This window comes from Erpetoichthys calabaricus, chromosome 4 (genome assembly GCF_900747795.2).
Source record: "Erpetoichthys calabaricus chromosome 4, fErpCal1.3, whole genome shotgun sequence".
NCBI classification, from domain to species: domain Eukaryota; kingdom Metazoa; phylum Chordata; class Cladistia; order Polypteriformes; family Polypteridae; genus Erpetoichthys; species Erpetoichthys calabaricus.
Window position 1 is genome coordinate 155322088 of NC_041397.2, and position 25663 is coordinate 155347750.

The 25663-nt window shown below is 39.6% G+C and overlaps 1 protein-coding gene across 2 annotated transcripts in view; it reads right to left on the reverse strand.

Annotated features, from left to right (window-relative positions):
• The window catches only part of LOC114650326 (SR-related and CTD-associated factor 4-like), a 381518-nt gene that overhangs the window by 73068 nt on the left and 282787 nt on the right, over positions 1 to 25663 (reverse strand). For both annotated transcript variants that reach the window (XM_051925744.1, XM_051925743.1), the window contains exon 17: positions 16315 to 16471. In XM_051925744.1, the coding sequence (XP_051781704.1) occupies positions 16315 to 16471 (157 nt within the window). The remainder of the gene's footprint in view (positions 1 to 16314; positions 16472 to 25663) is intronic.

Sequence of the window (25663 nt, forward strand, 5' to 3'; positions counted from 1 at the left end):
TTTCACCATGAGCTGGTGTCAAACCTAAACAAGGAGTTTAAATTTAAATTATAGCTGCATCTTTTCCAGATTCCCAAAAATCAAGCAGCTACTGAACTGACAAGGTAGGGTCCAGCCTGAGTCAAACGTGTAACAAAACACATTTCTCACTCCAATAGTTTGTTTTAAAAAGTTTAGTGAAATTTTTAAAAATGAACAAATGACAAAAAAATCAGAAAAAGGTTATTACACATGCAGAATAAAAGGCAAAAAGGCTTCTACGCTATTTCATTACAATCTTAGCTTTGTCATATTAAACCTCATTTACATTCTATACTTAAAAGTTGTGTTATTCCTCTATGGCAAACTTACATATGCTTCACTATGTCAGTACGTTCAGTATGCTCAGTATGTTCAATATCGGTTTGAAACTGTTTGCACTCCATGCCTTACCAACTGCAAGGAATATCATAAATTGAACTAGTCTGTACTCAGAATGCCAAGAAATAAATAGAATATTCCATTTATAATTTTGCTTGTAGGAGTTATAATAGAACCTCCCATTGACTATGCATTAATATAGAAGCAAACATTTTAAAATTAAGAAAATACTTCTAGCAATTTAACATAACCCAGCGCTGTGCTGATGGAGTATGTGCCCAAAAAAAAGAAGCCTTTGATTTCAGTCTGTAACCACCAGTGTAAAGCCGGCACTGTCAGATCTAAAAAGTAGTGTGGCAAATTGCTTGCATACTGAAGTGACTAGCTGCAGGTGGAAGTCCCATTTTACTTATGGTGCCAAGCAGAGTTGTGCTGTACTGCAGCAATCTAATAGCCGGCCAAAGCGCTGTGAAGAAGCTATTTGTTGCTACGGTCCTGCCTTTGTCAAGTCTGATAGTGGTCACAGGACATCGTATGTTTGATTGCCGGTACAACAAATAATTCTGAGCAGGCTTCAGTCACAGCGCTGCCCTTGTGAAAAGAATGGAGATAAATGCCATAAGTTTAGAGAGGCAAGTTCTTTGTACCATGTGAACATCACTGAGAGAATAAAACTGAACGATAAAAAAACAAGCACTAACTTTTACAAGTAGCTAAAATTTACACTGGGTGTTACAGATTCAAATCAAATGTATGTTTTTATTGTATTGTAGAAATACTAATAATAATGGCAGTTCACTACTCAAAACAAGGAGTGCTGTGTCTCGAACCCATGATCTTTTTGTTACAAAGTACCAGTTCTTAACCTTGGCACCATTCAAGAATACGTGTAAACTCCCTGTTGATTGACATTTGAGCTTGAGTTTTTAACTCATTGATAGCCATATGTCTTTGTAGACACGGAACACACATGAAATGCATGTATTCCAAATAACGATATACTGTATTACTTACCATATACAACTTCAGATTTCACACGCAGATAAGGAGCCTTGGCTTGAGCTGGGAGAACTTTTTGCCTGCAAGCTGAGCTCTGTCAAGGCGGGGAATGGGATAGCAGGCTGCTTGCTGCTTCTGCTGATTGACACATTTACAAAACAAAAGACGCTGATGGGGAGGTGTGAAGAGATTTAAGGTGGGCTGGGATTACGAGTTTTTCTGTAGGCTTCAGGAATTCTAGTGTTAATAAAAGGGTTTTTTTTTTTTGTTCAGCACCCCTTCGTGTGAGCAATACAAGTGCACAGGCATGAAAAAGCAGGTCCCGAGTACTCGCCATTACAATTCTTAACATTGTGCTTTTTTTGCCATAGCCTTCCTCAAATAATGAAGCCAAAAGTTAGCAAGCACACATTTTCTTATAATTACTGCTACATAGTAATTTCACAAGAATCAATACTTTGGTACCAAGTTGATACCAAAATTTCTAAAATGTAATGGTACTAGGTTTTTTTCAAAATATCAGTGATAACCAGCAATGTTGGGTGACAAAAGTCACATCACTTAATATGTCTTGATTTTTTCTGAATTTTGCCTTACTTAACAATATTTTTAAAGGACTAGACTTACTTGCTTACTGAATAGTTGCAACTTAACTCGGACTGAAGGTAAACGACTTACAGAGTCTCATGTTTTATAGCCATAATGATTATTTTTGAAATTGCATTCTTTTAATTTACATCTTGTTGATATATTTTTCACACTCCACAACAGAATAAGTCATCAGGAGTAATCATCATGTTGGTGGGCAAAAGCAGTGGTAGGATCAGCACTGAGGATTTATCAGTTTTAGTTATTCTCAATTTACTGCAGACAACATTGCACATAATGAAATGGTCATCTTCAAGGTCTGATGGTAAAAAAAAATCACCAACACAAGATTCATAATGACAGGGACACTAGCTAGATTGTTGGTCCCAAATACTACGACTATGCCTCACTGTTCCACTTTAAACAATGAATCTGGAGCCTGTCTCCTCTGCTGCACATCAACTAAGCTGACCTTCTTTTGTGCTTCCCCTTTCTAACCCAAATGCTCATGCTCTGTGCCATTTCGAGTCTACTGACAACAAGAGCTGCAAGCGTAGCACACAGTCTTCCCTTGTCTTCACCTTCTAAACTGACAATCCTGGTGAGCATCTGTAACGGCTCCAAATGACGCAAAAGGAAGATGCAGGGAAGAGTCGAAGGTGCTGTTTTATAAAGTAAGCGATGTCAGATGGTGTTCCTTCAGTGATGTGCCAAAAAAGTGTTAATGTCGCTTCCCCATTCAGGAGTGTGCAGCTGTAGTGTTTTTTTTTTTTTTAAAAAGACAGATACCACAGTATGCTGTGATATGCTACCTAAGTCACAATCAACATGAATTAGATCATGTTTAAATGGGTAAGACATTAACGTAACCTAAGAGATATCAGAGATAAGTCTGCTTTTACTATTTAACTCAATGGATACATGCCAATGTGGAGGACACAAATAATCCATGTACTTTTTCATTGTTACATAGGAAATTTGATTTGCTTTATGGGACATGACAAAATATTGCCTACTAAAAAAAATCATTACACAAGACATTCAATGCAAAAGGTATATAATATAATCTTTAAGTTGACATGTCATTACATTCTTATTCCTAGACAGGTCTTAGGTGTTTGAAACTGTACTGTATTTTTCAAAATCTTTGATAATAACCATTGACACCACAATATATACTTTTCTTTACTAGACATGATCATGGAACAGAGAATGCAGGTTGAGCAGACCCTAGACCATGAAAGCTTAAAGTTACAGAGTTACCTAGATATATGTGATCATCAGGACAGTTTTCTGTTTTAGGTTATGGACAAACTAACTCTCTGTCACTGTTTAAAAGATTTTGGCAGTACCTGCATCAAGTTACAGTAGCTTGATAAGCAGGTGTTTAGTGATGGAGGGGTGATAATTCAGCAACACGATTCACAAATAAGTGATATCACTCTGTCAAATGAGAGTTGATTATGTAGCTACTCTGAAATAGCATAGTCTTTTTTTAATATAGTGTCTTTTAGATACAGTACACTTATGAGGAAAGTGTGAAAAGTCGATGATACATAATGCAAATTACTTCAAAGTAAAACAATCATTTATGCAGAAATTGCTATTACTTCTTGTTAAGAATATTTTCTTGGATAAAGTCTATTCTTAATTCTCAGCTTAGATAATAGTATATTTTGCATATTATCATAATTAGATTGATTCCATACAGTGGTAAAATGGTTAGCAATTTTTTACTCAAATTTTCTCAACTTTGACTTGACTTGCTTAAATAAAGGCAGTGACTTAACTTGCTTAAATGTAATCATACCTGAATGAGAATATGAAGTTTACTTGAGACTTGCATATGTAGGACTTATTCCCATCTTCAATGCCAAGTTGGTACTACAATTATGTGTGAATGCAAGTAGATGAATTACTTTCAAAGAAACAATAATACGTGAGAAAAACATGACTGAGAGCTACGTACAAAAATGCCTCATAGTGGTGATGATACCTCTGTCCACGAATCCATTTTCTAAACACAGTTTAGACGGTTGGAGTCTACCCCAGCAAGCAACAGACACATATGGGAAAAACTCCTGGATACACACACACACATACATGCCAGGGCCAATTTACCAGCACTGCATTGTTTGATACCTTAGCAAATACAGTTTGGCTCAAAGTAGCAACTACATATTTTGTGCACTTACTAACTACAACATCCTCTTTTCAGAGGTATAATTATTTTTATGAAAGACTTTGTCATACAGACCATTATGCATTTTAAATGTAAATGTGAAATATTTTTTACCATTTTTAATTCCTTATAAAAACAAATTTTATGCAATTTTAAGCAAACCATATTAGAAACTAAATAACTGTGGACCAACTACTTCTGAGGTTAGACATCTAATACTAAAAAAACAGTTTAAAAAATAGGACTTGTGAAACATTGTCATTCTTTGTTATTATTTCTCATTTATTCAATTACATGAGGGACACGACCCCTTTTTAAAGCCTCCATATATTTTAAAATAATAAAGATACAAGCCTAACGTTTGCATACTAGTTTTTAAGTACAACAACATTATTTCCAAAAAGTATGATGCAAATTGGAGATGGTTAGTCAAGAGGCTTCTGTTGATTTCTCGTCGGACTTGCGGCCACATGTCTTGGACACTCGGGTGAAGAGAGGGGCGGAGCTGTCAACTGATCACCACCTGGTGGTGAGTTGGCTTCGATGGTGGGGGAGGATGCCGGTCAGGCGTGGTAGGCCCAAACGTGTTGTGAGGGTCTGCTGGGAACGTCTGGCAGAGCCCCCTGTCAGAAGTAGCTTCAACTCCCACCTCCGGCAGAACTTCGACCACATCCCGAGGGAGGTGGGGGACATTGAGTCCGAATGGGCCATGTTCCGTGCCTCTATTGTTGAGGCAGCTGACCGGAGCTGTGGCCGTAAGGTGGTCGGTGCCTGTCGTGGCGGCAATCCCCGAACCCGCTGGTGGACACCGGCGGTGAAGGATGCCGTCAAGCTGAAGAAGGAGTCCTACAGGACCCTTTTGTCCTGTGGGACCCCGGAGGCAGCTGATAGGTACCGGCAGGCCAAGCGGAATGCGGCTTTGGTGGTTGCTGAGGCAAAAACGCGGGCGTGGGAGGAGTTTGGGGAGGCCATGGAGGATGACTTTCGGACGGCTTCGAGGAGATTCTGGTCCACCATCCGGCGTCTCAGGAAGGGGAAGCAGTGCAGTGTCAACACTGTATATGGTGGGGATGGTGCGCTGCTGACCTCGACTCAGGACGTTGTGGGTCGGTGGGGGGAATACTTTGAAGACCTCCTCAATCCCATTAACATGCCTTCCAATGAGGAAGCAGAGCCTGGGGACTCAGAGGTGGGCTCCCCCATCTCTGGGACTGAGGTCACCGAGGTGGTCAAAAAACTCCTTGGTGGCAGGGCCCCGGGGGTGGATGAGATACGCCCGGAGTTCCTCAAGGCTCTGGATGTTGTAGGACTGTCTTGGCTGACACGCCTCTGCAACATCGCATGGACATCAGGGACAGTGCCTCTGGATTGGCAGACCGGGGTGGTGGTCCCCCTCTTTAAGAAGGGGGATCGGAGGGTGTGTTCCAACTACAGAGGGATCACACTCCTCAGCCTCCCTGGAAAAGTCTATTCAGGGGTCCTGGAGAGGAGGGTCCGTCGGATAGTCGAGCCTCGGATTCAGGAGGAACAGTGTGGTTTTCGTCCTGGTCGCGGAACAGTGGACCAGCTCTATACCCTTAGCAGGGTCCTGGAGGGTGCATGGGAGTTTGCCCAACCAGTCTACATGTGTTTTGTGGACTTAGAAAAGGCATTCGACCGTGTCCCTCGGGGAATCCTGTGGGGGGTACTCTGAGAGTATGGGGTACCGGCCCCCCCTGATAAGGGCTGTTCAGTCCCTGTACGATCAGTGCCAGAGCTTGGTCCGCATTGCCGGCAGTAAGTCGAACCCGTTTCCAGTGAGAGTTGGACTCCGCCAGGGCTGCCCTTTGTCACCGATTCTGTTCATAACTTTTATGGACAGAATTTCTAGGCGCAGCCAGGGTGTTGAGGGGGTCCGGTTTGGTGGGCTCAGGATTGGGTCACTGCTTTTTGCAGATGATGTTGTCCTGTTTGCTTCATCAGGCCGTGATCTTCAGCTCTCTCTGGATCGGTTCGCAGCCGAGTGTGAAGCGGCTGGGATGAGAATCAGCACCTCCAAATCCGAGACCATGGTCCTCAACCGGAAAAGGGTGGAGTGCCCTCTCAGGGTTGGTAGCGAGATCCTGCCCCAAGTGGAGGAGTTCAAGTATCTCGGGGTCTTGTTCACGAGTGAGGGAAGAATGGAGCGTGAGATCGACAGGCGGATTGGTGCGGCATCCGCAGTAATGCGGGCGTTGCATCGGTCTGTCGTGGTGAAAAAGGAGCTGAGCCGCAAGGCGAAGCTCTCAATTTACCAGTCGATCTATATTCCTACCCTCACCTATGGTCATGAGCTATGGGTAGTGACCGAAAGAACGAGATCGCGAATACAAGCGGCTGAAATGAGTTTCCTCCGCAGGGTGTCTGGGCTTTCCCTTAAAGATAGGGTGAGAAGCTCAGTCATCCGGGAGGGGCTCAGAGTAGAGCCGCTGCTCCTCCGCATCGAGAGGAGTCAGATGAGGTGGCTCGGGCATCTGATCAGGATGCCTCCTGGACGCCTCCCTGGTGAGGTGTTCCAGGCACGTCCAACCGGGAGGAGGCCCCGGGGAAGACCCAGGACACGCTGGAGGGACTATGTCTCTCGACTGGCCTGGGAACGCCTTGGGATTCTCCCGGAAGAGCTAGAAGAAGTGGCCGGGGAGAGGGAAGTCTGGGCATCTCTGCTCAAGCTGCTGCCCCCGCGACCCGACCTCGGATAAGCGGGAGACAATGGATGGATGGATGATCCAGATGCAAGTTGTAATCATTTAATTTGTGCTACTCATTTGTAAAAGCAGATGAAATGAAGGTGTAATTAACACTTTTTAATACAGTGTCATAATAATAATGCATTTTAGCTATATAGTGCCTTTCCCATGCTCAAGGCACTTTGCAGAGTCTCAGAAAGAATAGCAGTTTATATATAACATTGGATACAAATAATATCCTAATAGAACAATAAAAACAGATATACACAGCATATACAAAGCATTAAATAGTATAAAAGAAAATAAACAGAGTAAAATACTAAATTCAATACTAGAAGAAAAGCCTGAACAAATACCACAATTTGTTATATAGCACACACACAAATTATCCTGAGCATCTGAATAGAGACGTAAACTGAAAGAACTTCACTTATAACAATGTAATAGAGTTGAGGATCTGCAGAAAAATGATAACCCTGTTCAAAGCCATGAATAATATTGCCAACTGTAAGCATACAGACACAGAAGAGCAGAGAGCCAAGGACAGAGCCCTGAGGAACTCCTTGTGAGAACATACACAATTCGATAAAGGAATGGAAGTGTGCACATCTACACATGTCCATCCAAGCATTCATCTATTTTTCTGAACAGTGTATATAGTTCAGTTTGTGGGGTAAACAATGCATGCATCCACAATTAAACAAATAAGATTGTGGGGTGTTGAAAGAAACTCCACACTGGCAGAACTTACAACAATTGTAGCAATTAAACATCAAGTCAAGTTTCAAATGAAGTTGCTATTTGGCTTGCTAAAATGTTAATGAAAAGAGATGCCCCATTTGTTAATATCGAAATAAAATGTATTTAACGTTTCAAGGCACATCCCCTTAATGATATATTACATGTTAAAAGAAATGCATGCAAACAGCCCCAAATTGCAATACGGGCAAAACAGTATACTTCATTACTAAATACGCATCTGCACATTTGTGTCATTCACTTGGTTTTTGAGGGCAAACTGATATTTATGAGTATTACCACTAAAATGTAACAAATATAGTGAAAGCACACTTTTGTATATATTTGAATGGAATGTTGGTGAATGTAATGCAGTCTCTTAGTAATGATTAATTGAATAAAGGCAACATCAGTCCAGTTAATTTTTTTGATACTGGGTTCTTACATAGGTTAAGCACTAACCAGGTCTGATCACCCATGTATGACACCTTAACCATAGTAGAGCATAGGCTATTTAATAGGAGTTCTGAAATAATAGGTTATTGAAAAATTAAAAAGTTTGATTTCACACAGGGAGCCTTTATGTTGGGGCAAATGTTATATATATATATATATATATATATATATATATATATATATATATATATATATATATATATATATATATATATATATATAAATAAATAAATAAAAAAAGAAGAATGGAGAGTTTAGAAAATGTTATCACCAGGAGTTGCAGATACTTGATATTTGAATTGGTTTTATCATTCATTAAATATTAGTCTTTGTTAAGCTTTTTAACAAGCTAATCTAATGATGCCAAGTCACACACCTAACAGAGTATGCATCTGACAAAACAAACACCTTTAAAGAGTTTGTATAACTGCATCTTTTTTAGGTTCCTTAAATACAAAGAGGACTATTTCATTTTTGTTAGGTAGAATGTCCAGAGGGGACTAGGCAGTCTCATGGCCTGGAACCCCTGCAGATTTTATTTTTTTCTCCAGCCGTCTGGAGTTTTTTTTTTGTTTTTTTTCTGTCCTCCCTGGCCATCGGTACTTACTCTTATTCTATGTTAACTAATGTTGTCTTATTTTAATTTCTTACTTTGTCTTTTATTTTTATTTTCTTCATTATGTAAAGCACTTTGAGCTACTTTTTTGTATGAAAATGTACTATATAAATAAATGATGTTGTTGTTGTTCCCAAAATCAAGTAGTTACTGAGTTCGTAAGATAGGATCCAGCATGAGTCAAATGCATAACTACAGAAACTTCTGATACCAATAAAGTTAGTTTTAAAAAGGTTTAGTGAAAATTTAAAAAGGAAGAAATCAAGAAATTTCAGAAAAAAATTACTACACACACAGAATAAAAGGCAAAAAAAAGGAGAAATGTTTCATCTACAAACGTAGCCTCTTCTTGTTAAAACTTTACTTTCTTTACTTATAGGCTGTGTTATTTCTTTGTGCCAAACTTACATATGCTTTACTTAATACAATCGGTATATTCTATACATACCATAAGTTCAACACGGTTTGAAACTCTTTGCCAGCCATGCCTTGCCAAGTGCAAGGCAGATCATAAACTGGGACTAATCTGTAGTCACAGGGACAAGAAGAGGGGGTTATAATAAGATAGACCTAGACAAACCTAGACAATGCATTAATATATAAGCAAACATTTTAACATAACTAAGAAAATATTTAAATAAAATTAACCTAAATAACTTAGTTTGTTTAAATGAAAATATCCTGAGTAATCATGGAATTTACTAATTCAACACTACAGGTGCAACAAAATAAGAATGTTATTTTTGGTATTGATTTTAAGCAGTATTTTTCAGTTACTGGAGAGAAAACATTAAGAACGGTACACGATGATATCCTAATGATATTATTCTTTATAAATCCTATGTGGAAATACCACCCAGATTATAAAATCCACCTGTTTATTGTTAAAATAGATGAATCTCCATGTCAACCACACATTAAAATTAAAACCTTGCTTTGTATTTTGATATTTATAAATGTCAATACTATTTTATTTAAATAATAGTTAAGTAATTCAGTGACAGATATACCACTGTATTAAAGCTGCTGCTACTATTAGTATTTATATGTTTTATATTGTATTACAGAAAGAGGCACAGTATTATTCCCATGAATAATGTATGCACTTTTAATAAAAAAAAAAGGGTTGAATGGGATTTCTGTTTTTGCTGTGGTATTGAAAAGGTACCAAGCATTGTGAAATTTCACAGGTAAAGGATATCAAAAGCAGAAATTTTGGTAATGTTACTTCCCTACTGCTAAATATCACAAATTTATCAATGTATGTTTCAGAAATGGCACATATAATAAATCATCTCATATACATATTTTGCACTGAAGGGAAACATCTTTTCTAATGATGACCCAATTATTCAAGCTTATCCTTTTGGAGAAATGGGAATTGCTTCTATCGCAACAATAATGAGTTATGACTGGGTTATAACTGTAGAATTGTTCCTGCAAATTTGTAGAAGAGGTCATGTTTGTAGGTAGGTCAAAAGTTTCTGGAATGTAGATAACATCACATAATACACATAATTACTACTTGGACATGGATTTTTACATGCCGAGACTCGTCTATTCAGGTAGTCAACTTCCAGCGCTGAAAACAAAGGCCCGTGCTGGCGTGGTTCCCAATGAGGTAAGAAGGTCATATCGTGGCAGCAGAGCCGGCGCTAAGCTAAATGCCAAGCAGCTAGTGAGAAAGTGGCAATACAAGCCTTCGGTGCCTTCTGTAATCCTGGGAAATGTGACCTCACTACCAAATAAGATCGACGAACTGGCTGCACTGGTGAAAAATGTCAGGACCTACAGAGAATGCAGTTTGTTGTGTTTTTGTGAAACGTGGCTAACAACTAACATTCCAGATGCTAACGTGGAGCTACCTGGGTTTAGCACAGTTAGAGTGGACAGAGACGCAAATACCTGCGGGAAGTGATATACAAGGTAGTGCAACTCTGGACATGTAAACATCAAAATCTCCACTTGCTGCAGGGACATCGAACTGTTGGCTGTAAGTCTGCATCCCCATTACTTGCACAGAGAGTTTGGACACGTCATTGTTGTTATTGTTTACATCCCTCCTCGGGCGGACATGGAGATAGCGGGTGACATCATCCATTCCGCTGTTGCTAAACTACAAACAAAGGACCCCGAGGCACTTGTGCTAATCTCTGGAGACTTTAACCATGTGACGCTGGACAAAACATTACCTGCCTTCTCCCAGTATGTGGATTGTAACACCCGGGGAAATAGGACTATTGACCTACTGTATGCAAACGTTAAAGACGCATACAGTGCCACCCCGCTGCCTGCGCTTGGGAAAGCAGATCATAACCTGCTTTTGCTTCGGCCTCACTACAAACCAAGAGTGAGGGTGCTACCTACAACCACACGCTCATTTAGGAAGTGGTCCCCTGAGGCAGAGCAGACTCTGAGAGACTGCTTTGGAACTACGGACTGGGATATCCTGCAGGGATCATATAGTGAGAACATTGAGGAGGTTGTTCACTGCACTACTGACTACATCAACTTCTGTATGGACATTGTACTTCCAGTAAGAACAGTACGCTGCTGTGCTAACAACAAGCCATGGATTACAAGTGACATCAAGGGCCTTTTGAACGAGAAAAAAAAGGGCTTTTAAAGGTGGTGATCAGCATGAGCTCAAGCGCGTGCAAAAGGAACTACGAGTCCAGCTCAGGGTGGCGAAGGAGCAGTACAAGAGAAAGCTGGAGCAGAAGTTGCAGAATAACAGCATGAAGGAAGTGTGGGATGGGATGAGGATCATCACTAGCTGCAGCTCGAAGCGGGGTGCCAACATCAAGACAGACATGGAGAGAGCAAACCAGATGAACAACTTCTTTAACAGGTTTGACCACCCTAACCCACTCTCACCTCGGAGTACTGCACCCTCCACCCATCCTTCTGTTGATACCAGCATAGGAGAGAGTTTCCCCCCACCCACAATTACAGCAGCCCAGGTAAGCAGAGAGCGGAGGAGACTTCGTGCCAGCAAAGCAGTGGGTCCAGATGCAGTATCACCACGACTGCTGAAGGCTTGTGCGTTGGAGCTGGGGAGTTCTCTACAGCGCACCTTCAACCTGAGCCTGGAACAGGGGAGAGTCCTGAGGCTTTGGAAAACATCCTGCATCACCCCAGTCCCAAAGGTTCTTGCTCTGACGTCACATGTGATGAAGACCATGGAGCAGCTGCTGCTTCACCAGCTGAGGCCACAGGTCCGCCACGCCCTCGACCCTCTACAGTTCACATACCAAGATGCTACACCGGATCTCTCTCCCACTTGGACAGAGGCAGTGGTGCTGTAAGAATTATGTTTCTGGACTTCTCTAGCGCCTTCAACACCATCCAACCTCTGCTCCTTAAGGACAATCTGACAGAGATGGGAGTAGATTCATACCTGGTGGCATGGATCATGGACTCTCTTACAGACAGACCTCAGTATGTGCGTCTCGGGAACTGCAGGTCTAACATTGTGGTCAGCAACACAGGAGCGCCGCAGGGGACTGTACTTTCTCCGGTCCTGTTCAGCCTATATACATCGGACTTCCAATACAACTCGGAGTCCTGCCACACGCAAAAGTTCGCTGACGACACTGCTATCGTGGGCTGCATCAGGAGTGGGCAGGAGGAGGAGTATAGGAACCTAATGAAGGACTTTGTTAAATGGTGCGACTCAAACCACCTACAACTGAACACCAGCAAAACCAAGGAGCTGGATTTTAGGAGGACCAGGCCCCTCATGGACTCTGTGATCATCAGAGGTGACTGTGTGCTGAGGGTACAGACCTATAAATACCTGGGAGTGTAGCTGGATGATAAATTGGACTGGACTGCCAATACTGATGCTCTGGGCAAGAGAGGACAGAGCCGACAATACTTCCTTAGAAGGCTGGCGTCTTTCAATATCTGCAATAAGATGCTGCATTTTTATCACTCTTTAATTTTTTTTTTTATCAATATGCTGCTGCTGGAGTATGTGAATTTCCCCTTGGGATCAATAAAGTATCTATCTATAGCTGTTTTATCTTTTGTCACTGAGATTGAATAGCTATTCTAAACGTAGCCAGGGATATATAGTACTGCCTCTGAATAAAGAGTGTTGCTACTATCATTGTACTGAGACTAATCCAATTGCTGAGTTAAACAACAACAACATTTATTTATATAGCACATTTTCATACAAAAAGTAGCTCAAAGTGCTTTACATAATGAAGAAAAACAAAAGACAAAATAAGAAATTAAAATAAGGCAACATTAGTTAACATAGAAAAAGAGTAAGGTCCGATGGCCAGGGTGGACAAAAAAACAAAAAAAAAAACTCCAGAAAGCTGGAGAAAAAAAATAAAATCTATAGGGGTTCCAGGCCACGAGACCGCCCAGTCCCCTCTGGGCATTCTACCTAACATAAATGAAACAGAACATCACAGTTATTATTTCATTTACTAAAATACTTTATGCTCTAAAGATAATGGCCTATGATTACAAAATTTTTGCATGCAGTTAGCTTTATTTAAATGGCTTTTGTAAACGTCAGATTTTGAACACAGTCAATCAATAATACAGGGTGGTGAGCGTAAATGAAGTACCACATTTCTCAAGGTCCTTGCGTGAGGTAGAGGCAGCCGAGTGGGTTGGGGTCCTTTGATAGGCAATCCCTAGTAGTTTTCAGTCGGCAACATGCCTTGGTCTGAAGCACAATGTGCTTCGCTGTCGAAGCATTCTTCAAAAACAATAAATCCACCATCACTACGCAACACGCTTTCCGAATGAACTTCAGTATGTCCTAAATTGGAAAACAATCCTTCAGTGGGTGGCTAAATGTAGACAGATGGGTACAACATTGAACCGAAAATCTCAAGCCCGACCTCAGACTGTACGAACACCTGAAAACATCCAAGCTGTAGGGGAATCAATTTTGCAGTCTCCTTAGACATTCAGCGAGCAAACATACATCTGCCTTAAGCATTTGCAAAACGTCTTTCAGGAGAATTTTGATGAGGAACTTCATTTCCATCCATACAAAATGATGGTAGTGCAGGAACTTGTGAAAGTTGTGCTGTGTAAAAGTCCATCTTTTCCAAGTATTTTTCTGACAGTGGAGTCAAGAAAATGCTGTAGTATCTTTTAATGTTTTTAAGATAATTTTTGACTTAATAAATAGTTTCACATTGTACTCTTGTACATTTTGTCAGAATGACCACATCTAGGAGGATTCCCTACTCTTGTTTTCCCTACTAGAGTTTTCCACTTTAAAATTGTGGTTATTTTGTGGTTCAGTAAAATCCCAGATTCTTAAGAATATGGCTTTGAACCTCTTTTCACTTTCAATTGGGCATCAATAACTTTTGCTCAGTGAACCTTTGCGCAGGAAACTTGACTTAATGGTAAGGGTCAATATAAGTAAGGTCTATATTGAGAAGGCTAGCTTTACCAAAGCCTAGATATGTTCAAGTCAGATAACTGTTTATGCCTTTAATTTGATTAATTTAACTAAAGGGTAAATACTTCACACACTCACTGTTCCAGTAAATGTTAAATAACTTTGTTCATTACAAACCGTAAATGATACAGGGAAAATACACGCAGATGATTATATCTGATACTAGGCGGATCCCCCCCCCCGCCAAACCAGCCTGCGTGTCTCTGCCGTTCGCGTTGTGAAGAGGGGAGCTGAAAACACCCCAAGGAGATGCGGTCACTCCTCCAAATCCCCCTCTTAAATGGTGATACAATGGGAAACAGTTTTTTTTTTTTTACCTTCTGTTTGCTCGATCAGCTGCTGGCTTTCTGCATTGTGGCGTGACGTTAGATCTGCATTTCATACAGCGCTTCGAACATTTAAAAGCCTGTACAGCAGCTGTCCTACTCTTTGCTTTTATTTCTGACCCTGGCCATGGTTAAATCTTTTGGCACAAAGTCTCGTCTCGCGGGACAGGACTTCTTGATATTTTTTAGTTTATAATTTAAAACCTGAATAAGAATCTGAAAATCTAACATCATCACATTAAAGTTTGATATAAATTCTGAAAGGAATGATACCAAACATATATACGTAGGTTTTAAAATAAGCCCAATTTAAAGCATTCGTTTGCTCAGAGGTTGATGCGCTTGCTGCTTCCTGAGCAGCTCTTCTTTTCTCCACCCTAGCGGCCCGCTTCTTCTCGTCTTTTGTCTGCATCTTTTTGTGTTAATTAAAACTGATTAAGTCAGTGTTTGTGTTGCAATTACTTAGAATATTTTCCTTAATTTTTCACTTAAGCTGGCACTTAAGTCTTCAATCTGCCTCAAAAATGATTTAAGATATGAAGAGGTAGGGGAAGTGACGGCGAAGATGGGAGGTAATGAGAATGGCGCCCGTACACACGTGCTGCACGGCCGCCCTGCTGATCGCTACCAAGAGTTGATTCTACAATAAAATAAAATAAAAATAAAAAGAGTAATAAAAATCATCACCCCGAAAGCGGATAGTAGACGTCCCGTAGTATATGTGTACCAAATTTCAGGTCAACTGGTCAGACTGTTTGCGAGCTACAGGTGATTTTAAATCCTGGACAGACAAACAGACAGCCGTGGTTGCGTATTATATAAGATATAGAGTAGATTAGGGATTTGATGAAGACTGAAAAACATTGCATCAAAAATTTCAAACAACAGAAGAAATGCTTAATCTCATGAAAAATGTTCTGATGTTCTGAAGTCAGGTTGCTCTCTATGACTTTTCCTTCATAGAGGGAGGGTTTTTTGTTCTTGCTGTTGTTGTCCCCATCACATATGTAAATCTAAACTCCAGAATTATTACTCGATGATCTCAGGGCTGTGCTTATGTATATATAAAAAATAAAATAAAGGTTAATTTTAATAGGACAAAAATATGCCCATGTCACAGTCCAATTGGTTTACATAACGATCACATATTAACCTTATTAAATAAAGCTAATCACTTGCTACAAAAAATTAGGCATTATTCATATTATACATTCTAAAGAATTAATTTTTATGACAAGTCATATATATATATATATATATATATATATATATATATATATATATATATATATATATATATATGTATTATATAAAAATGTAGATTACTTATCAACCAGCTTGTTGACACATTCAAATTTCTCAAAGTAAATTGGCTTTGGATAGCACAGTATAACAGTAAACATATGACGTTGTTGGTGCCTTACAATAAAAAGTACACTATCTTACTCTTCAAACTGATGAGAAGATGATGTTATACCTCATTATACGAACATGCTATACTACTGCTAACCTTTTGTCTTTAACAGAATCTATGAATGATTCATTTATATGAGTTTTTACACTTTTTTCTATTAGTAAGTCAAGGAATGAAAGGCAAACACACACACTCATTATTTATATTTTATAGGACAGGATAAACAAATAATTTGTAAATGGTTTCAGCTATGCAGTACATTAGACATATATGGCATATGCTTAAACCTGCATGGCTATAACCTCCTAGTTTTAAAATGATAATTGTAGACCAGAATTTATCAATCTAAATGTGAGGTTTCAAAAATACATTTCAGTGGTAAACACAATTCAATCCAGAAAAAGAAGGGAACAAACTACAAGCTTAGAGTATATCTGAATTTTTTTTCAGAAACATGAAATCTTAACAGTTTAAAAAGACAAAATACCTGGAGGCATCTGAAGAGGGTTGAAGCCTGGCCTTAAAAAGGGAGGAGGAGGAGGCGGGGGTGGTGGAGGAATGCCAGGAGGAAAACCAGGTGGAGGAATTCCCATATGTCCAGGAAAAGTTGGAGGCTGCACAGGTATTGGGGGAACACCAGTTACCTGTATTTTTAAAGAAAATGAAAGGTATTAAACCGTATAATCGAAATACAAGACTTAAGAAATCATAATGTGTATATATTAAAAAATACACAAGAAAACAATGAGACAAATCAGAAGAAAAGACTTGGGCACAGATTAATCTTCAATTGCTTCTTGGAAGGTCTAGCCTGTGTATACATGCCCTAATCATAATAAAAAGGAGCTGTGAAGTCTGCAGTTTTGAAATCCCAAGGTGAATGTACTTTCTTATGAAATTCACAATAAATTTATTATATTCTTAGGATTGAATGTCTTTTCAATTTATGAAGTCTTCACTAACTGCTCTCCATATCATAACAAAGAATTACTATCAAATCAAAAACAGCGTACACAACCTTTATAATCTGGTAGACAATATTGTAGCATTAAATCTCAGGCCACGGAGTTCAAAAAAGTTTTTAAACCCAGTCAGAAGAGATGCAGACCAATAATTAGTATAGACAATGTTCTCACAGCCTTTCAAAATTTCAATTATCAATATTTTGCTTCTTTACGTAGGTGAAGGTTTAGAATATACATCTAATCATTTATTTATTGTTATGCTCATTTTGAAACAAATCATTCTTCATCACTACATCAAACTCTCACAAAGATTTTAGCTGCAAATGTGGATTGTTTTTCAAAACAAACCTTTTTCGTCTTAGCAGTTTTTGCTTTCTCTGTTTTTAAATGAATAACAAAGACAGAATCAAGACCACACACTTATTGGTATTGAGAGATGTACTAGTTAAGTAGCTTGATAGAATACAATGTAACTTTAGTTAAGTTGGTATGAAACTTCCATTTACTGGATTATTTTAACACATAAATAAAAAATTAAAGGCAATAAAAAATTACCCACATTAAAAAATGAACACTGTGGAGACAGATATAGTTATTTTAAAATAAAACACATTTAAAATTACTTCTTATACCAAGCATGTCAAACACGCGGCCCACAACAGAAATCTGTGCGGCCCGCATGACAGATCCAAGTTAGCACTAAACTTGTACAAAATGATTACTATCGTTTGTGATTGAATCATTCTGCATCTTTGGCGTTACTTATTGACTTTTCTCACTTCTGCCTTCTGACAAAAGTGCATTTTCTCATGGCATTACGGTACCGAAAAACGTCATCTGCTAGTATAGCCACGGGCCTTGTCCAAAGTTAATGAGCCATGACGGCACAACTGAAGTGCTAGGCTGCACCAGCCTGGCAGCAGGGGTGGCCTTACGCATGTGCAAACTGTGCACCTGCACAGGGCCACCACGCCAATATATATTGAATATAAAACAGAAAGAGAAAATAACGACACAGCTGACGGCAATGTGGCCGAAGAACATTGTGTTTCTTGTTAATTAGTACGCTATATTTACTAATGTCGCTCGAGTTGGAGCAGTAAGCTATATGTAGTATTATAATGTTCTGCCGTAATGAGAATATCATGGGCCGCCACTTGGTTTTCAAGTTACGGACACGCGCATATAGAAGCGTGTCATGAACATGAGGCGGCTATGCAGTGTCCACAACGGACGTGGCCATCCGCCATGCATAAGATACCATATTGACATTGGTGGGCGACGGGGCCACCACGAGCCTAGAGCCGCCCCTGGCAGGCTACACTACTGGCTGGGCTGCTGAGACTGGCCACTGGGCAGAACTGACCATCACGAGTAGTAATAGCTCGCATATTTTCACGTTTTTTTGCTCTAGTTTTATGTAATTTTGTGCTAGTATTGCAACGAACAGTTAGTGCAGGCTACAGCTGAAGATCTGAAGTGGACGCGAGAAGTTGGTGAGTTGTTTATTAACAAATGTTTGTGATTTTGAGTTTGTAAAATTAGTGTAGGTCAGGGGGCTTTTTGCATATCGGCTTATTTTACAATATAAACTTTGAAGTAAACTTACTAAAGTAAAATTAGATTTTTGGAGGATTTGTTTTCCAACTTGAATTACTGAGCAATGAATTCAGTGAGCGTTTTCGTAATTTCAGTTCACACGAACAGGACTTTGCGCTGTTTACGTCATCATACTCTTACAACGTTGAAAATGCGCCTGAGAATATCCAAATGGAATTGATTGAACAGCAGTCAGATTCTATTCTGAAGGCAAAATACAACGAAGTTGGTGTGCCAGGCTTGTATGCTTACCTGCCACCCTCGTATGTGCAGATCCGTAAGTTGGCATCGAGAGTACTGTCTATGTTCAGAAGCACTTACCTTTATGAGCAATTGTTTTCGTTAATGAAAGCTACCAAAACCCCACATCGCTCAAGACTTACCGTCGAGCACCTTTCATCCTTCATAAAAGTTGCAGCTGCACAAGATTTCAAGCCTGATATTGACGAACTGGTTACTAACAAGAGGTGTCGGGACAAAAGAAATAGATCTCACACTGTAAGACTCCTATATAAGCAATGAATATAATATAATGAATATAATAATATAAGGACCTAGCTAAGAGGCTAAGACTCTAATTGTACGCTGTTGTATGGAGATTGTATGGAAATAAATGGCTTTTCTTTAAACTTTAAGTGTTACATTTTTTTTAAAGTTTTCCATATTGTAATCTTTTTAGTTAGCCAATAAAAGGTGTCATTTTGCTTGGCTTTTCTCTACAGTATTGGAAAGAAAGCTACAGTAACTTTGTATAATAGTATTTGTTACAGTGCGGCCCGCTGACGCACGTATGGCCGTCGAAGCGGCCCACCAATGGTAGTGAGTTTGACATGCCTGTCTTATACCATAGGCAAAGTTGCAGATCCACTACTACAGGGCTCATCTCTGTAACTAAACCTTGCAAGCCCTTGGATAAGTCATAATAAAACCTTTACTACCCATTCTCTTTGGTCTAATATGGAGCAATCACCAAAAACTAGTAGATGTTATGCATGCACTTACTTCACTTCTAGACCTAAAACTATATGCATCCAGTCTAGAACTGGTTAAGCTGTTCTCCACCTCAAGCCTTATGTGTCATCAAGGTTTACATTTATCTTAGCCATTAACTAAGGAGAGTTGACTATTTGAGTTGGAAGTGCAAAAAATTAATCCTTTGCCTAGGACCAATTACTGCACGACACCCAAGTCTGAAAAGCATTTAAGCACTAACAGCCACTTAATAAGCTATATTCTCTCTAAACAATGTGGCTGTGCACCTTTTTTGTGCGTGCCACACAACGACTCCTCCCTAAACTCTAAAGGGGATGCTGTCTGTGTGAAGATGATTATGGCTGATGGATACTGGACTGGGGAACCATTCATCATTTGTGTGTTGGAGCATCACAAAAGTTGGAGCTCTGCAGGGGAATGCCCAAGGGTGCTTCACGGTGCTAAACGGTAAGTACCAGATTATACATCAATCACATTTGCTCATCAGTTTAAAAGAATGAACTGTTCTTAAGTATATCTTACTGATTGGTAGGCACTCAACAACTTAAACTGTAAACCTCAGCATTGCCATGTTTGACAAACCTTTTTATAATCCCAATGTTAAATCACTCCAAAGCAGTTCTTTATTACTCCTTTGGCATTAAGTCCTATTCTCTTTCTTTCTGTCTGCAGCTTTGCTAAATACATACTGGGGTATCTAACTCTGTCTTAAACATATGTCCTCTATGGTCCCTTGCAGGCTCATTTAGTTTTTTCACAAAACCAGTTTTTTTTTCCTATACTCTTTGCTGCTTAAGTTCTCCTACCCACTTTATGAACAGCCAAATTACCATCACTGACAGTCTGTTGTGATCATTTTCCATTAATGAGCAGAGAGTTGACCTCAAGTTAACACCAGTCAGGGGCACAGAACAGAACAAAACAAAACGAATACACGCTGCACTTGCAGGTGTGTTTAGAAGTTTAATTTGTGTGATTTCCAGCCAAACATTACATCAATTGCCACAACATAGTGGTTTACTGGAGTAACAATGAAGTAACAACAGTATTCTGTATAAAAGTTTTGATATTGAGTGTTTAACAGATATTATCTGATGTTACAATAGCCAGCTAACACACAGCTGTGGAATAACTTACTACAGCTATATATATCTCAGGTCCTCTACATGTGGTTAAAGGCTGCTAATGTTAGTTGACATACAGTATGATGTGCTTACTAGTTTGGTAATGGCTGAATTGTGGAAAAACACCATTCAAGCAACTTTGCCATACAAAAAGAGCAATTATGTCAGCTTAACTTCAATTGTTGCCTAATTTTATTGGTAGCCAACATTACTAATTTAGTTAATTCCTTATTACTATGAGCTGTCATTGTAAGGACATTTAGATAAATTCATAAGTGTAGGTAATATATTCACATGTTCATTTTTTAAATACCTAAACAGTCAAACTTCATTTTGATCCTTTATTTACTGCATTGTTTATTAAGCCTGTCCAGTAGTAGTATTAGTAGTTTTTATTATTATTGGTAGTAGTAGCGGTAGTATTTTATATATTATTACTATTATTATTATTGGAAATATATACTTCCACGCACCACGCTAGCAAGCAGCAGCTTCTTTACAGAAGCTCTATATTTCTCATTTTCTATCTTACTTTGATATCTTATTTACTAGTTACTAGTCTTAAGATTAGAATTAATTTGGCTTTGTCACTTATAGAAGGCAGTAGAGTTCGCATAAATGGAATTTAAATTTTCCGATGAAAGGAACTGCATGCAAACCCAGGTGTCAGCCTGTCCTGTCTACATGTCAAATGAGCTGCGAACTTGGATGGAGTCATGAAGAGGACCTGAAGGCTGCCTTATGTCTGTAACACCTGTAAAAATTACAGACACAGAATATAAAAATGGGGTGTATTAAATATTCCTGTAATCTTCTACTGTAGAAGGAAAATTTTTTATATTAGCATAAAAATAGCAAATTAACATAAAGTGTCATAAAAAGTAATTAAAATCTTCTAAAACATTAGATTAAGTATAAATTAGAATGTTAAGAATATAAGGTCAAGTAATTAGTTAACTAAAAAATCAGTTATTTTGCATTATTTTTTAAGCTTACAGCAGAATTGCTAGTTTGGGAAAGAACAGAAAAAAAGAACAAAAAATGACGTATAGAAACCAGCTTAAGAACAGGATAAGAAAATTGAGAACACCTGTGTCCAAGGATAGGAAGTTAAAAGAACGATACCACAGAGAAAAGATGGCTCTGGAAGGCATGTAAAGAAACCAGCTGGACTGGTGAATCAGCAGAAAGGCAACAAAAGGCTTTTGCTGTGAGCAAGGTCACACTGATGTAATGCGTGAAAGGAACATTAGTAAATTCAGATATTAGTAATAAATATAGTGGAATATGGGTGGCACGGTGGCACAGTGGTAGCGCTGCTGCCTCGCAGTTAGAAGACCCGGGTTCGCTTCCCGGGCCCTCCCTGCGTGGAGTTTGCATGTTCTCCCCGTGTCTGCGTGGGTTTCCTCCGGGTGCTCCGGTTTCCTCCCACAGTCCAAAGACATGCAGGTTAGGTGGATTGGTGATTCTAAATTGGCCCTAGTGTGTGCTTGGTGTGTGGGTGTGTTTGTGTGTGTCCTGCGGTGGGTTAGCACCCTGCCCGGGATTGGTTCCTGCCTTGTGCCCTGTGTTGGCTGGGATTGGGATTGGGATTGACTGGTGTTGGCCGTGACCCTGTGTTCGGATTCAGCGGGTTGGAAGATGGATGGATGGATATAGTAGAATATAATAGAAATTAACTTTAGCATAGAAATTAAGGCAAACCAAGCATGCCAAGCAAATGATTAAATAAAGGCATGTGCCATAGTTCACTTTTAATTAAAGCTTAAGCTTCAGGCCATCGTTATAAAAAAGTTTGGAAGGCTTAAGAAAGGAAATGACAAGAGGAAACCCGTATATGGAATCAAGGCCTTGGCCAGTTAAAGAAAATAAGAAAAAAAAACAAACTAGAAATAAACAATAGACAAGCAGAAATACCAAGGGGCCAGCTGCAGGAAAGTGAGGAGATAATAACGGTTCCCATGGGAACTCAAGGTATCGGCCGGACAGGAATAGAGGGGACTCGGAAAAAAGAGCAAATAAGCTAATTTGAACGAGGTCAAAGTGATAAGAAAATGATATATAAGTTTTGGGTTTTGAACTGTTCGAGGTTCAGCTCAATTTGGCCGTATTGAGTCCGTGTTATTATTATTGTTATTTTATTGCAATAAAACTGTAGACTCTGTTTGCCTATCCCGAGTCCCTAATAGCCTTTATTTCAGGTAAAAAGCCTTCCAATGATGATTTTTTCACCACGACACTACTTGCCCTGCAATTGTGTGCGGCTAAGCAGTTTAGTTTCACTTTACTGCAAGAGCTGTTTTTCCACAGACGGAGAGAGCGAAGTGTTGGCACAAGAGTATAACCAAAGCGAAAATGTATTAAAACTGGTCATCCATTGTAATATGAAATGTTCAATCCCTGACAAATAACATATTTTATCTGTCTGTTTCTATAGTAGGTCATGGAGCATACAAGTAAAGTAGCATTTTGTGCTTTACGAAGAGCTAGAGAAGCCCAGTGCAGCATGGGAAAACACAGGAGATGACTTGTCATCTATGTGAATGATGAATGGTGTAAAAGGGAGCATATTACAGGAAAAACTACAGTTTATAATTCAGACAATTCAAAAATCCTGGCTGTCGGAATCCATCCACATTATTTGCCCAGGGAGATAAATTACATCAACCTTATTACTGTTTATATTCATCCATCCATCCATTTTCCAACCCGCTGAATCCGAACACAGGGTCACGGGGGTCTGCTGGAGCCAATCCTCCCCAAATGAGAACCTAGGAATGGAAATTATTCATTCTGTCATCAACAAGTTAATGATGACTCACTCTGATCCTGCAGGTATAATGAATGGTGACTTCAACCATATGACTTTGGAAGGAACCATGAGAAATTTCCATTAGTCTGTGACTTGTTCCACTCAAGGAAATAACAAGCTTGACTTCATTCAAATGTTAAAGATGCTTTTAGATGTAAACTATTGGTACTTTTGATTGAAATCTGATCACAATCTGACAAATCTTATTCCCAGCTTAATAGTCTGTTATTTCTGTGCACTAAAGAGCAGCACATCAATAGAGTGGAAATGCTTTCCATTTATATAAGCAAATTCATTCTCTGATGGTGCCTTTATAGTGTAGAGACAGCACTGAGTGCCACAAAGGATAGATTCACTGCCCTTTACTTTGAGGTGACTTGTATCCTTAAAAGGACTGCTTGCCTTTTGCCATACTAGTTGGAAAAAGCACCTGCAACTGTGCAGAGCTGATGTTTTTATAGGTTCTCCAGCTATATATGATGTAATGCCAGTTCATTCTTTTGGTGATTCATCCCTGACTGAATTTGTCCAGCGCCGTTGCAATAGCAATGCACGTGCAGTTGACTGCTCTGATTACATTATGTTAACCGGACATTGCTGCGAATTGCACTTTTATGTTTTCCAGTTCAACAACAGTGTAAGGAAATCTTATCTATCTGGATGATAAGCAGATATTCCCTTTGTGATGTCTTCTAACAAAGTTAAAGCAGCCAAGTTAGTTGGAATAGTTTGGCCATTCCATGCACCATTACATTGTTACAGAATGATTGCAATCAAGTGAATTAAATTTGTAAACGATTTGCAATTAATTTTGGTGCATTTGATAAAACCCGCATCATAGACATGAATCTAAAAAAGAAAAGCAGACCACAGAAACAGTAGCACTGCTTTGATGCTGGGTGCCGCCAGTTTGCAAAACCGAGCAGAAAAGTGTGTACGCAAGGGGGAACCCTGCTATGAAAATGTGTGTCGCTTTACACCAAGTTCAGTTTTTATACATCTCAAGTGAGTGTGGAAACAGCCGTATGCAACATTTTAATAATTCTGCACTCCTGGGATTTACTGATGAAGGGGTTGAGATGGAATATAGGGCTCAAGTAGAGAAGTTTGTTTCTTGGTGCAGAAAGTATTGTCTGCATCTTAACAACAACAAATTCAAGGAACCGGTTATTGACTTTTGCCGTACCAGAGCGCCTCTATGTTTGGTCACTATTCAAGGAGTGGATGTAGAGGTGGTGCACTCCTACAAGTACTTGGGGGTCCACATTAATGACAGGTTGGACTGGTCTCGGCACACAGAGGAACTATACAAGAAAGGGCAGCGCAGGCTCTTTTCCTGTAGGAGACTGCATTCCTATAATGTGGGAAGTAATGTCAAGTGTGATGGCCAGTTCAATTTTCTATTTATTGGTGTGTCAGGCAGATAACATCACTTTAAAACAGACCAACTGAATCAACAAATTAATTAAAAGGGCCAGCTCTAATGCACAGGATGAACTCTGGACCACTGGAAATTGTAGCAGAGGAAAGAATTTTAACAAAACTGAGAGACATTATGAAAAATGCTGCATTATGAGCATCCTCTCTCTGACACATTAACACTGAGTTCTTGCTACCAATGAATTATTCAGCAGAAGTGTGTCAAGAAATGCTACTGGGGCTCCTTTATAGCAACCGCAATATCGAACCTCGGACGTACATGCTGTCAAATGAACGAACAACACGCCGTGGTGCAACGTTAGGGGCTTCGCCTCTAGTGCTGACGTCCAAGGTTCGATTTCCGTAAGGGAGTGCAGTGAGTGTGTACGCCTTATGAGCCCAGAATTAGGGCGAAACACGTGTCGCGTACCCTTTGCATTATTTGACAGTAAACTATTTCAACCATTCTATGATCTGCTTCTCGCAACTGAAAGAGGGCATGTGGCGGATGATAGCCGACTTGCTGACCAACCACAAGCATTACCTGGTAGGTAACCACCCATACAATCAGATTGTGATTCAGACTATGAATGGCGTGAATGTAATTACCCCGATCTACATGCTGTCAAATGAACGAACCACACGCCGTGGCGCAACGTTAGGGGCTTCGCCTCTGGTGCTGACGTCCGAGGTTCAATTCCCCGAGAGGGGGGTGCAGTGAGTGTGTACGCCTGATGAGCCCAGAATTAGGGCGAAACACATGTCGCATACTGTTTGCATTATTTGACAGTAAACTATTTCAACCATTCTATGATCTGCTTCATGCAACTGAAATGAGGGCACCGTGGCGGATGTTAGCTGACTTGCTGAGCAACCACAAGCGTTACCTGGTAGGTAACCACCCATACAATCAGATTATATGTG